The sequence below is a fragment of the Panulirus ornatus genome, chromosome 43, assembly GCF_036320965.1.
Source record: "Panulirus ornatus isolate Po-2019 chromosome 43, ASM3632096v1, whole genome shotgun sequence".
Lineage (NCBI taxonomy): Eukaryota > Metazoa > Arthropoda > Malacostraca > Decapoda > Palinuridae > Panulirus > Panulirus ornatus.
Window position 1 is genome coordinate 10,228,175 of NC_092266.1, and position 15,139 is coordinate 10,243,313.

A 15,139-nucleotide genomic window follows, 5' to 3' on the forward strand; every position below is an offset into this window, starting at 1 on the left:
TATATATATATATATATATATATATATATGTATATATATATATATATATATATATATATATATATATATATATATATATATATATATATATATATATATGTGTGTGTGTGTGTGTGTGTGTGTGTGTGTGTGTGTGTGTGTGTGTAATGGTTTGAGAGAGAATACGAGGGACTACATGCGCACATGTGCAAGAGAGGACCTGTGAAAGCATACACAAAAGAGTACTTACGTAGGGGTGTATATATCCGAGGAGGTGGGTGTTGGTGGTTCGTACATGGAGGAGTCCGGCGAGGTCTCCTGACCCGTCATGCCCACCATCTGAGCAGCCTTGTGGTACCGCACCTCATCCTCAACCTTTTCCCGCTGTTTCTTGCTCATGCGCCCGAACTTCACCGCTGCAACACAATCTTGTCTTCATAAACTGATTACATTTCGTAACAAGAACATGACAACCAGGTACTCCTCTTAAACTACAAGAATATAAGGATTTCAACTATCAATAATCTAAACAGTTTTATACGTAGTTATACATGGGAAGAATTTGCATTGCTCGGTCAAAATAAAAGACGGTATTAGCACTATATCCTCTTTTCACAGCATTGGATATAAATATCCAGCACCATCTACTGCAACAGCAAAATATATAATCTATTTCATTCAGTTTATGGCCAAGACACCGACGTGCCTAATATTTTCTTTGGCTTAGTTTTTCAAGTAGTGGTGCGTCTATCACCGAACAGGACAGTGCAAGGAATTATACACTTGTGGGGTTCCACTCTTGTTCATTGTTTAATATACCACTTTTTACAGTCCTACATACAGCCTGAATTCATGTCTTCATGTCATCAATTATCTTAATAATTCGTCCAAAACTGTAACTCTAGAAATTTTCCCCATTCCTCCCCTCTTGCTTTACTTTTCCAAAAGAAGGAACAGAGAAGTGGGCCAAGTGAGGATTTTTCCTCTAAGGCTCAGTCCTGTTCTTGATACAGCCTCGCTAACGCCGAAAATGGCGAGTATGATAAAAAGAATGATATTGAAATGATAATGATGATGCATTTCTTCACTATCTATAAGCTGCAATGAACTAGATGATATGAGTAAGGCTTTTGAAAAGCGGACTTTCATGGCATCAAAACTTGGCCTTTCAAGATCCTTAAAACCTTGCCCATGTTCTGAAGTGCCTACACCCAAACTGTGGGGCCTCTATGCGCAACGATTCGGTCGTGAGACAATCGCACGCAAAAACATTTGAAAATATGTGTTAAGACTATACAACCCCTGGATTCCTCTCTCCGGAGGGACTCCTGCAGCTTCAGGGTTGCGCTACTTTCTGTGGCAGGGAAATGGTGGACTCCCTAGGCGTGAGAAGTTCCTCGACGAGACATATAATTCCTCTCGTCAACATGAGCCTAGTCGAAAGTAGTTTGTCTCTTCATCCCACATCAACCAGTATAACACCCAGTTCACACGCAACAGCAACAGCAGCTTCCTCCCCAAGTGAATCGCTTCATAACCAATCACCAACCTTCACACATACATAAAAAAAAGGGTTCACTCCATACCTCACAATTCACAGCAACTTGTGCTCACTTATCTCCCCAAATCATACGAGCACAATCTCGGCAAAACTCCTTCACACCAAACTGACTTGACAAAACCCACACAATCATCTCCGACAACCCAGTCTTGAGCTCTATCCCAGCAGACATACACCCATCAGAAACTACACTTCCAAGACGAACATGGATTGCACTTGCATGCGTATACGCGAGACATCGTCTCCTCCTCACCATCACAAACATGGACTGAATGTATGTATCACTGAGTCCCGCATGCCCAAGATCCGTCTTCCCCGCACCAAAGACAACTAACACCCACACCCACAACTGACTTGCCGTCACCCTGCAAAGGCAAACAGAAAACAATACAACTGGCGGGGGGGGTCTCTATATCAAAGGACAAGAGGGGTGCTGCTGGGGTTGTAAGAGACAAACTATTAAAAACATCGTGTTGCATACTGATACAAGTTTATGGATGAACAACACGTGTTAATAAAGCGGCATTAGGCCTTTCTTTTTCTATCCTGCGCACGACGGTATAACCCTTTGGGCATGATTGCTTTAAACCAGATACTTTTGTCGGGTCAAAAGGCCAGGTCGTCACACCCAGGGTCGGAAACGATTTTAAAGTCATGCTGAAGAGTTCAACAACCGGCCGGGGCGGCAGGCTACCAGCAGAGATGCGAAGCGTCCCAGCCAGCTACTACCGGCCAGCCGAGATGGTAACTGAGACACAGTTCATGTTGGATTAAGACCGCGGGGCTGGGCCGGAGGCGGGCGCGAACGGGCCGCGGCCTCGGAGAGCGACGCGGAAAGAGGCAGGCCGACGGTAGGACGCACGGAGGGTGCGTGGGTCACTCTGGCAGCCGTCCAAGAGACGCCCCCAGGCGTAGCCGCAGGCACTGGGACGCAACCCCTCGTAACCCACTCCCTCCTCTCTTGACCTACTGCTATGGATGGATCGTTCAGTCATGCGCCCGGACCATCGCTCTACCACTTGCCACCAACATCCTTCCTTCCCCTACTGTTGGCTGCTTCGCAAGACAGCTCCCCATCGCTGGGTGCCGCACCACCTTCATTCTACTGCTCCCCATCACTAGATGCCGCAGGCCCCGGCGGCGCCTCCCCCAAACCACGTACGTCTTGCGCCACCGACACTACCCACCCGTTCAGATAAACTCACGGTGCTTGAAGCAAAGTAACAGTCCCAGTCATTACACTGCCGTCTGCCGGATACCGAGCAAACCACGGCAAAAACGTCCGCTCTCTCTCGAGAATTCTTAGCCCGCGTACGATCACAGTGATTACCAGGCAGGGCAGGTTCAGGTCTCAACTGGAACAAAACGTCTGGTTTCAAAATCACATACCCATTACTTGGCCACGGATAGGAGAGAGAGAGAGAGAGAGAGAGAGAGAGAGAGAGAGAGAGAGAGAGAGAGAGAGAGAGAGAGAGAGAGAGAGAGAGAGAGAGCGTCCGCTAATGAGAGGTTGTGAGTGGGAGGGAGGCGGCATGGCGGACCCTACTGACCCACTGCCAACCTTCTACTTAACTGTCACGTGTCAGTCTTCAGGGAATCAGAGGCGGGAATCCTGCCTCCTCCCTCACCCTTCCCCACCTCCTCCTCCTCCTCCTCCTCCTCCGCTACCCTCTGAGAGAAGAAGAAAAAAGATACATCACGTCATGACTTACACCGAAGCCTTAATACGATGACAGAAAAAAAGAAAAATGCCCTAGAATCATTCCGCACGAAACGATCACACACACACACACACACACACACAAAATCCACTACTAAAAGTAAATATCCTCCTGGTTTTTGATGGTGAGAGGATGCACGTTCTCCAACCTAACCTGGTTCTCTACACCTCTGACCAATGATCCCAAAAACAAGCAAAAAAAACAAAAACAAAAACACACCAGCTGATGACCTCCTTACGAAAGGGTTAACAAAAAAAAAAAGGAAGAACGAAAAATTCTCGCAAGTCAGGAGTGTGTGCTTGGGTTCCACACTGGTCACCACCCCACACCCCCATTCTACAATGGAACGACCCCGAGTTACGGACGCTATCAGCCAGCTCGCCGACCACACGGCCAGCTTAAAAAAGTGTACCCTTAAAAACCTAAAGTGACTGGTGTCATCACTTAAAAACCCTTGCAGCACGACCCCCCCCCCTTGGGCTGACATGGCCTCGCCTCTGACCCCCCCTCTGAAAGAGTCAAGTCAGAGGCCAGGTCGTAATGCCTAAAAGGTCGCACAATCGTATCCAAGGGTCGTACCTTCCTGCTCAAGACGTTTTAAAAGTCAATAAAAGATGATGGAAAAAAAAAGAGTGAGAAATCAACAAACACGAAACACAGCTATCATACACTCGTCCTGTCAATTCCATCACTCACAATTCCCCCCTCCTCTCTCTCTCTCTCTCTCTCTCTCTCTCTCTCTCTCTCTCTCTCTCTCTCTCTCTCTCTCTCTCTCACACACACACACACACACACACACAAACAGACACACACACACACATACACACACACACACACACAGCACTACCAGCTGCTGGTGATTTAAATGATCCGCCACGTCATCCGTGCGTGGAAGTCTGCCACGAGACATGCGTATTCGGGCAGCCGGTCGTGCCCCCAGAGTCACTGGTGTCAACTATGTCAACAGTTATACCCCCAGAAAGTCACTGAGGTCATCCACATCGACAGTTATACTCCCAAAAAGTCGCTGGGATCATCAACGTCAACACGCATACCCCAAGAAAGACACTGGTGTCATTCATGGAGGGGCCAACATATCCTCCACCTCCCCCCTCTCCCCCGCTTTCCAATGACAACGAATACACAAAGCTTTTTAGCTCGCCTGTTGGTACAGAAAACCTCAAGAGCTTAAGCAACCGTTTCAGGCTAAACCTATCCCTGAAACGTCACTGTTATCAGCGGACTACGTCATAACGCTTACATCACGGCCTGAGGACGTCATACTTCCACCCCTCCTCCCTTCCCCCCCCCAAACCACACCCTCAAACATATACATACATACATACATACATACATACATACATACATACGCAGAAAGATGACCAGACACACACAATATCACATAAATACACATGCGCATATATATATATATATATATATATATATATATATATATATATATATATATATATATATATATATATATATATATATATATATTATTGTTTTTATAAAAAAAATAATATATATATATATATATATATATATATATATATATATATATATATATATATATATATATATATATATATATATATGGACAGGATGACGCAGAGAGGGGAACTACCTGAGTGAGAGGCAGGAGGGTTTCAAGGGAAAGGAGGTCATATACAACGAACTTCTACGAGCGAGTCAGTCCTGTTTGGGCGCAAGAGGAGGCTCGGGTGGATCGTCTGTGCCCGGGATGCCAGAGAGTTCGTGTCAGTAATGTGCCACACAGGAGGCTGGGGGGTGGATCGTCTGTGTCCGGAGTACCAGAGAGCTCGTGTCACACTAATGTGCCACACAGGAGGCTGGGGGGTGGATCGTCTGTGTCCGGAGTACCATAGAGCTCGTGTCACTAATGCGCCACACAGGAGGCTGGCAAAGGAGCTGGGTCTTCGGGTAGGGGTAAGTGGGAAGACACAGCTGCGAAGGGTATTGGATCATCTTCGAGGAAGGGAACAAATGATACATGTCACAAGGAGCCTTTTCCAAAACGCTTCGGGGTCACCACAGGCGTGTCGTTGGGGGCTGTTCTGGGACACGGCTTATTCTCGATCTATGTAAATGACCTGCTATGAGGACTGGACCCGTGACTGAATACGTTTGCCGATGATGCCAAGGTCACGAGGGAAGGAAAAAGAGCGAAGAGGACTGCATCAACCTACAAGGGGATCTAAACACGTTCCAAAGTTGGTCTGATACATGGGTGATCAACAGGAGTAGATATAAAATAAACCGGGGACACAGCGACCGGAAGACTTGCAAGTACGTATCGTCCCCAGCATGTCGGTAGCGACCCCACCTCAGAGGAAGAGTAGACCAACGGCTTGCTGGCAGGCATTACTATTGTGCTCAAGTCAATGGATACGAATACACTCGTTAAATTAATCCCATTTCCATGCTAGGACATAACTAGATTATCGTCCTTCTCAACTTTGGTCTCCGGACTCACAGAAGCATAAAGAACTAACAGAGAAGGTCTAGGGGAAGGCAACAAACATGGTACCACAATTAAGAGAGAGAGAGAGAGAGAGAGAGAGAGAGAGAGAGAGAGAGAGAGAGAGAGAGAGAGAGAGAGAGAGAGAGAGAGAGGTAAGAAACTTCAAAATTTTCCACCATGAAGAGTAAAGGATGATTTGATCATATCCTTAAAGCTCCTTAAACGTATTTGATGATCTCGACAGTGAACACTTCTTCTAAAGGGGAGTGGCCAGGAGACTTCACATGTCAAAAAGGACTTTTATAGCATAAGGATGGTGGAGGAATCGAATATGCTGAAGTATGAGGACGGAATGAATTAGCTTAAGAAATCACAAGACTGTAAAAAAAAAAAGAAAGTTTAAGAGATGGAGCCCCCCCCCCCCGAGTGTAAAACCCCCTCCCCATCACTTCCACAAAGTGATGACAGATACATACATGCATATAAAATGGGGGGTCCTGCAAGAGCAGGCACTCCTTCCAGAAAGGGCAATTATATATATATATATATATATATATATATATATATATATATATATATATATATATATATATATATATATATATATATATATATATATATTTATTCCCTGGGGATAGGGGAGAAAGAATACTTCCCACGTATTCCCTGCGTGTCGTAGAAGGCGACTAAAAGGGAAGGGAGCGGGGGGCTGGAAATCCTCCCCTCTCTTTTTTTTTTTTTTTTTTTTTTTTTTTCCAAAAGAAGGAACAGAGAATTGGGCCAGGTGAGGGTATTCCCTCAAAGGCCCAGGCCTCTGTTCTTAACGCTACCTCGCTAATGCGGGAAATGGCGAATAGTTTGAAAGAAGAAAAAGATATATATAACTACAAGCATACGTACATATACGGACAAAAATAGACATGCACGCACGTACACTCACGTGGTACGCACATACATAAGCACACTCACGTGGTGCGTACATACACACGCACACTCACATGGTACGTACATACACACGCACACTCACATGGTACGTACATACACACGCACACTCACGTGGTGCGTACATACACACGCACACTCACGTGGTGCGTACATACACACGCACACTCACATGGTACGTACATACACACGCACACTCACGTGGTACGTACATACACACGCACACTCACGTGGCACGTACATACACACGCACACTCACGTGGCACGTACATACACACGCACACTCACGTGGCACGTACATACGCACGCACTGACGTGGCACGTACATACACACGCACACTCACGTGGCACGTACATACACACGCACACTCACGTGGTACGTACACACACACACACACACTCACGTGGTACGTACATACATTCGCACACTCACGTGGCACGTAAATACACACGAACACTCACGTGGCACGTACATACACACGCACACTCACGTGGCACGTACATACACACGCACACTCACGTGGCACGTAAATACACACGCACATTCACGTGGTGCGTACATACACACGCACACTCACGTAGAGCGTACATACACACGCACACTCACGTGGCACGTACATACACACGCACACACACGTGGTACGTACATACACACGCACACTCACGTGGCACGTACATACACACGCACACTCACGTGGCACGTACATACATACGCACACTCATGTGGCACGTACATACACACGCACACTCACGTGGCACGTACATACGCACGCACTCACGTGGCACGTACATACGCACGCACTCACGTGGCACGTACATACACATGCACACTCACGTGGCACGTACATACATACGCACACTCACGTGGCACGTACATACACATGCACACTCACGTGGCACGTACATACATACGCACACTCACGTGGCACGTTCTTATGTTACGTAAGGGTGGCAAGTGGGTCACCCTGAGCCACAGGAGTGTGTCATCAACCAGAGCCGTCGACAAGCAACTGAAGGAAAAGACGGCATCACGTGTAGGGACCCCGGGAGTTCTGTAGAACCCCGAGAGTTCTGTAGAACCCCGAGAGTTCTGTAGAACCTCGGGAGTTCTGTAGAACCATGGAGCTTTGTAGGGCCCTGGGGTTCTGTAGAACCCGGGAGTTCTGTAGGACACGAGTTCTGTTGAACCATGGAACTTTGAAGGACCCTGGGGTTCTGTAGAACCCGGGAGTTCTGTAGAACACTAAGAGTTCTGTTGGGAGGGTAGGGAAACACCCTTGGAAACGACAGAAGGATGGAATGATAGTTTATTTCAAGGTGTTTTCCCAGGCCGGCGTGGGACAAGCATACCGCTGCGAGCGGGCGAGCAGGCCTCTCGGACGAGATGACCTGGCCTCCCACCTGATCATTCAGGTCACGCCGTCACACCCAGGGGTCGTATCACCGTGTGCGAGGGTCGTAACGGCGAGGTCATGGGGTTTAAGGAGGTGGTTGGAATTCTAGGCTGGTATTAAGGGAGGAGTTATCACGTGAATCAAAAACCATGAGGCACGCGGCAAATGAAAACGAGAGAGAGAGAGAGGCCTTCCCTGACACTGGGCCCCGCATGGCTCCATACTGGAGCCACCGCTGTTTCTTATCTATGTAAATGATGTGCCAGAGGAAGGTGAATCATGGCTGAAAACGTCTCTGGATAATGTCAAACTTTTGAGGGAGATAAAACAGCGTTCATGGGTGCAGCCACTTGCAGCGAGAGCTATATAAGGTGAAAGGGAGAGCGCGGACTTTGAACACCACAGCTGGGTAAACAAGCCCCTTGTCTCAAACTGGGAAGGGGCCAAGGAGTGGACATGATAACTAAACCCATCCCTAGACCATCCTCCATGGGTAACGTCGCCATGGAGGACGACCATCATAACTTGGCAAACCTCAGAGCTGCCTGGGAGGACGCGGACGAGGGGAGGGGAGGCTGAAGAAGATATTTGTGAGGTTAAGAAAAAAAAGTTCGACTGACGGTCGAGTACGCAACCACCAGTTTGGTCTTCCCCCCCCCCCCCACACACACACACACAAACATACACACGAGGGAACGTACACACTGCTGGAGAAGCTCGACAGACAGCTTCAGAGGAGAATAATGGTGCCGGCAGTTTAAGAGGGATGCGTGACATGCAGGACGGAACGCCCTCGAGCTGCCCACACCAAAGGAAAGGAGGTTAAACGAAGATTGTGAGACCACCTTCAAATTCCTCTCGACTCATGTTGATGACCGAAGGAAAGTTCTCGTCATTTACGTGAAGAGGACTCACTCTGTCCATCCCAGAGGAGAAAAAGAGGACGGGTAATGAGGCACGACACACACTTCAGTGAGGAAAGTCTCAAACATGTGAAACGAGTTAAGTGAAGTATTCGCACCATGCTACTAACACCATATGGAAAATCACAGGCCAGGTCGATGAAAACAGGAGACTGGCTGCTGGGCCCCCACGAGTGGAAAATAATTCCCTTCCTATACAGACTAGGAAACTGCGAACACATACACAGAAACAAACACACAAAACGTAAACACTTGTATCCCAAACCATACTGAGAAAAACGCACACACACAAGAACCCGCAAACATATGTTTATAATCATAAGAACATTTATTCATGTCAGGTTGGGTAAAAACTGGTGATGTGCTTTCGACAGTGGTGAAGGTGATCACTGTCACGTTAGGTTAAGTCAAATAAGGAAAAAATTGACTTTCGTGAAGCTATAACTCGAAAATGTTTATATCTGTCGAATGCTAATTCGATATGGGTCCGAAGCTTCGTCTTTTTTATTTACGACAATTTCCATCCATATATATATATATATATATATATATATATATATATATATATATATATATATATATATATATATATATATAATACGAAACTTTGATTAATATAAGCGTATGTAAGTTGTACGATTAATGGTTATGTCTGGTTAAAAACTGGTAATACATAACAAACTGCTTTATATTCCTGCTGTTTGACGTAAGAGTAGATCGTACGGAGCGACCCGAGCGAGACGGCAGAACACAGCCGGTTGCAGTTACGTCACTTGTGGATAACAGCGAACACCATTGAGCCCTTGACCATAACGGACGATTCTTTACAAGACACCACACTGGTGAGACCCAGTGTTACAGGTACTCGACACCACACTGGTGAGACCCAGTGTTACAGGTACTCGACACCACACTGGTGAGACCCAGTGTTACAGGTACTCGACACCACACTGGTGAGACCCATGTTACAGGTACTCGACACCACACTGGTGAGACCCAGTGTTACAGGTACTCGACACCACACTGGTGAGACCCTGTGTTACAGATATTCGACATCACACTGGTGAGACCCAGTGTTACAGGTACTCGATACCACACTGGTGAGACCCTGTGTTACATGTACTCGACATCAAAACAGTAACACAAGTGTTATATATATTCGACATATCACCAATAAAACGCAGTGTTACAAGTACTCGACATATCACCAATAAAACGCAGTGTTACAAGTACTCGACATCAGTAATACACACCGTTTCCGTTACTCGGCGCCACTATGAGAGGCACTAAGGCTTCCCGTGCCCTCCAGCACGGTGCCATGCCGGGCTCAGACACACCTCCTGACCTTCACCTTTGACCTTGAAAGCGTAGGACGGCCAGCTTGCATCATCAGGTTACCGACCTACTTACACCTATTTCCCACACTCAGGGTACACCCAGACATAACACCTTGAGAGAGAGAGAGAGAGAGAGAGAGAGAGAGAGAGAGAGAGAGAGAGAGAGAGAGAGAGAGAGAGAGAGATAATACGTTAAAATATATGAGAACGATAGCATGCATACACGTGACGATAAGAAAAAAAAAAAATCCATCTATTCATGACATTCGACACCTGACTCGACCCACACCAATCAGCCGTAAGGAGGAGGATCAGATAAACCATCTTCACGCGTTGGAGCAGCAGCAGCAGCAGCAGCAGCAGCAGCTAGCAACGGGTCATTAACCCGCAGCTCCCCTCCCTCCCACCCCTCCCCTTAGAGGCCGCGCTGAATGAAATAATGTATGCCAATTAACCTTAAACTGCTGCTCACAACCATAGCTCCTTCTCGAACCAAATACTTTCCCTACAACGAATATACTTCACTCAAGACGAACAAAAGCAGATTTACAGCAATTATTTACAACGCTAATATACCGATGTTAGAAGCTGATCTCTGTATAAGATTAAGAATGAATTATAATCTGACTTTACGTTATAAGATTAAGAATGAATTATAATCTGACTTTACGTTAAGAAAATGATAAACAATAATAATCATATAATCATACAAATAATGATGAAAATATCAATAACTAATAATAGTGGTAGTGATTATAGTAATGATAGTAGTAGTAGTAGTAGTAGTAGTAGTAGTAGTAGCAGTAGTAGTAATAACAATAATAAATAATAATAATAATAATAATAAGACTTGTTACACCAGAAATGATATAACCCGCCCAACAGTAAAGCTGTGTAGCACAGAATAGAGTAATATGAACCCCTTAAGCTGTAACCACACACACACACACAAACACAGGACCACCTGTAGTACCCAGAAAATATCCATCCCACTTGAGCCCAGCAGAGACTGGCCAGAGACCACCTCCCTCCCTACCAATGTGCCACATCGCGTTAACCTATCGTGGTTGTTTGTATGTCTAAGCGCGGTGACTATTGTTATGCCAAGCCCCTCGCGCTGCTGGGGTCAACGGCCGGTGCGCGTAGTAAGGGATACACATAGCGGGCCCGCCTGGCCTGCCTGCCTGCCTGGTGGCTGGCTGACTGGCTTGGCCGGTTGGCTGGCTGACTGACTGACTCCCCGGCTGGCTGGCGAGTGGCTGGCTTGCCTCCCACGGCACCACTCATTCTCTCCAAACCTACTTGCTTGCTTGCCCGCCCGCCTATCTTGCTTGCGCGCGTGAACTTACAGAACGACGCTCCGGGATCGCCTATCAATATTGCAGAAGCCATTCGTTGTTCAATAAGGAGCCTCTGCCGGCCGATCAGGTAATAATAGCGTTAGGCGTCCCCGACCAGACTGTTGTGGGTAGCGGTGGTGCTGGGGTTTTCCCGCCCCGCTCAACAGTTACTGGATCACGTGACTCACTCACATCGCTCCAGACTTAATCTCAAACGCTGATAACCCCACCCACCCAAACACCCCCGACTCTCTCCGCCCCCCAGCGTGTGTCGCTAATCGGCAGGGGATCAATGCTACTTGGAAATTACATCACCTCTGGCATTTTAATGAAATCAGTAAAATTTGTACAAAAGAATAATGGAAACGATCATATTAAAGTTGATTTCTACTCACACACACACACACACACACACACACACACACACACACACACACACACATGGAAGCAGAGGCAGCAGTTGTAGCAGGCAAGGACGGCCACCGACCCCTGCTCCGGGTGGCAGGGGAGGTGGAGGGGGAAGAGGAGGAGGAGGAGGGGCATGAGAAAAAGATGATGGTGAAGATAAATGATGATGGGGGAGGAACGGAAGGAGGAGGAGGAGGAGGAGGAGGAGGAGGAGGAGGAAGAGAAAGGGCGGAAAAGGGCGTTCGCTGTAGATCTGTGGGACAGGCCAGAGGCCCAGTGGTGGAGTGAACCCTCCTCCCTCCTCCCCCTCTTGCTGCAGTGGTGTTGCTTGTGTTGAAGTACTGTAGTGGTGGAGGTAATGGTGGTGATGGGGATAAAATCATTGGTGATACCTGTGATGGGGATAGCGCTGTGGAGTAAAGGTGGTGCTTGTGGTGAAAGCAGTGCTGGTGTGGTAGTGTTTGTGAAAGCAGTGCTGGTGTGGTAGTGTTGGTGAAAGCACTGTTGGTTGTTACAGTGGTGTTAGTGGCGAAAGCAATGGTGGTGGTGTTAGTGGTGTAAGTACTGATAGGGGTGTTAGGGGTGTAAGTACTGGTGTTGGTGGTGTTAAGGGTTAAATACTGGTATTGGTGGTTGTGGTGTTAGGGGTGTAAATACTGGTGTTGGTGGTGATGTTAGGGGTGTAAATACTGGTGTTGGTGGTGGTGTTAGGGGTGTAAATACTGGTGTTGGTGGTGGTGTTAGGGGTGTAAATATAAATACTGGATGGTGATGGTGGTGGTGTTAGGGGTGTAAATACTGGTGTTGGGGGTGGTGGAGTAAGTACTGGTGTTGGTGGTGATGGAGTAAGTACTGGTGGTGGTAAAGTAAGTACTGGTGGTGGGGGTGGTGGAGTAAGTACTGGTGTTGGTGGTGATGGAGTAAGTACTGGTGGTGGTAAAGTAAGTACTGGTGGTGGGGGTGGTGGAGTAAGTCGTGGTGGTGATGGAGTAAGTCCTGGTGGTGGTGGTGGTGAAGTAAGTACTGGTGATGGGGGTGGTGGAGTAAGTCCTGGTGGTGGTGAAGTAAGTACTGGTGGTGGTAAAGTAAGTACTGGTGGTGGGGGTGGTGGAGTAAGTCATGGTGGTGGTGTGGAAACTGAGAAGAAAAAAAAAAAAACTATAAGAGACAAGGAAGTCCTCGAGGAACGTGTTATATCGACTGGGTGAAGAGACGAGGGAAAAATACCAGGAAAAATAAATTCTTTACGTAGAAAAAAAAATAAATCGAGGGAATAAAAACTACATAAAAAGGGAGGGGGGAAAAAGTGGATAGATGCTTCATGCACAGCAAACACAGAGGCGACAACACGAACCTCGACTGAATATACTCAGCCAAAACAAACAGAAAACGAAAACAATAAATCCTGACGAAAACCAGAACTGAAGAGGAGCAATGTTGAGAAGGGGAGTAACCTGAACACCAAGAGGAGGATAAACTCAATGATGTGGGAGGCACAAATGATGGAACATGTTCCAGACACTGGTGTAATGAACAAACCATCATACCCACTGCTGGATTAACAGAAGATGGGACGCATGCGCAGCGGCGAGACAGAAAAACTACGGGACAAACCACATGAGGCTGGAGAGACGATCTAAGGGACAAACCACACCACCAGAGGAAAGCAAACCATGTAAACTACATCAGCTCGACAACAAACAAGAGGACAGCATTTGTACAACAAACAACCTGTAGAACAAACAAGGCTGCACACACACACACACACACACACACACACACACACACACACACACACACACTGCCAAAAGTGTATGGAGCCAAGAGGCCTGCAGAGAGGTGGATGGTGGTGAGTGGGTACTGGTGAGATGAAGTGGTAGGTGGTAGTCGTGGTGGTGAGTGGTTTTGAAAGGAGGCGGTGGTGGTGGTGGTGGGTGGAAGGAGACGGTGATGGTGGTGGGTGGCAGTGGTAGAGGGAGGCGGTAGGTGGTGGTGGAGGTGGAGAGAGGCAGTGGTGGTGGTGTCACTCAGCTGTACACCAAGGGCGGCCGATGAACCCTGCTCTGTGTTGATGTTTGTATGTATGTATGTATGTCTATGTTGTGTGTGTGTGTGTGTGTGTGTGTGTGTGTGTGTGTGTGTGTGTGTGTGACATAAGACCGTCATCCCTCTGTGTACGCAGCGCCCTACACCTTGCTACACACAACCTCTCATTACCAGTATGGACGACTGGACGACTACATACAATCAGAAAATGGAGCAAAAGCTGAAGGGGTGGGAAAAATAAATGGATGGGTTGTATTGTCGTCGTGGAAGTAGTGGGTGTGGCGAGTGCTGGCTGGGTGCGGGTGTTGCAGCAGATGCGAGGCGGTGAGGTACCTATGCTTAACGAGCTTCTTTCACGTTAATCTGGCAACGAGTGACACAATGCAGGTGCCACCAGGCGCCCGGCCGCCCGCTGGTGCATCGCTTCTTGCCTCCATTCATCTTTCCTTCTGCCCGGGGAGCCCCGCCCTCCCTGGCGACAAAGGAGAGACGGGGAGAAAGACGAAAATGGGAGGAAGTAAGAAAAAAAAAAAAGGGGGGGGGGGAAGAGAAAGATAGAGGGAGGGAGGGGAAAAGGGGTTGGGGAGGGTACTGTTAAGAGATCCAGAGGGTATATGGGCCAGGGAAGTGGGGGATGGCGGCCCATGTTAACGACCCGACCGGCCCTTCTGGGAATTCAGACACTGACATTCTTGTATAAACTACGGCAACTCCCGCGCCAGACGGCACGGCACGGTGGACCGCGGGGGTTTGATGGAACGCACAAGACGCACCAGCTAATTTGAAACAACCACCTCCAGATATAACACGTCTTCCTACCACACCCCAGGCGAGAACGGTGGCAGGACATACGCACACCCAACATACTCCACACACTCCGCTACTGCGTACGACATATGCCCACCCAACATCTTCAACACACTACGCTACTGCGTACGAAATACACACGTCCAACACACTCTGCTAATGCCCACGACATACGCACACCCAACATACTCAACCC

At 47.6% G+C, this 15,139-nt stretch overlaps 1 protein-coding gene across 9 annotated transcripts in view; it reads right to left on the minus strand.

The window, feature by feature from the left end:
* Positions 1–208: 208 nt before the first annotated feature.
* Positions 209–15,139, minus strand: part of LOC139762306 (probable nuclear hormone receptor HR3) — a 608,088-nt gene continuing 593,157 nt past the window's right edge. For all 9 annotated transcript variants that reach the window (XM_071686920.1, XM_071686923.1, XM_071686919.1 and 6 more), the window contains one exon: positions 209–395. In XM_071686920.1, coding sequence (XP_071543021.1) covers positions 226–395 — 170 coding nt within the window. In that variant the 3' untranslated portion in view covers positions 209–225. The remainder of the gene's footprint in view (positions 396–15,139) is intronic.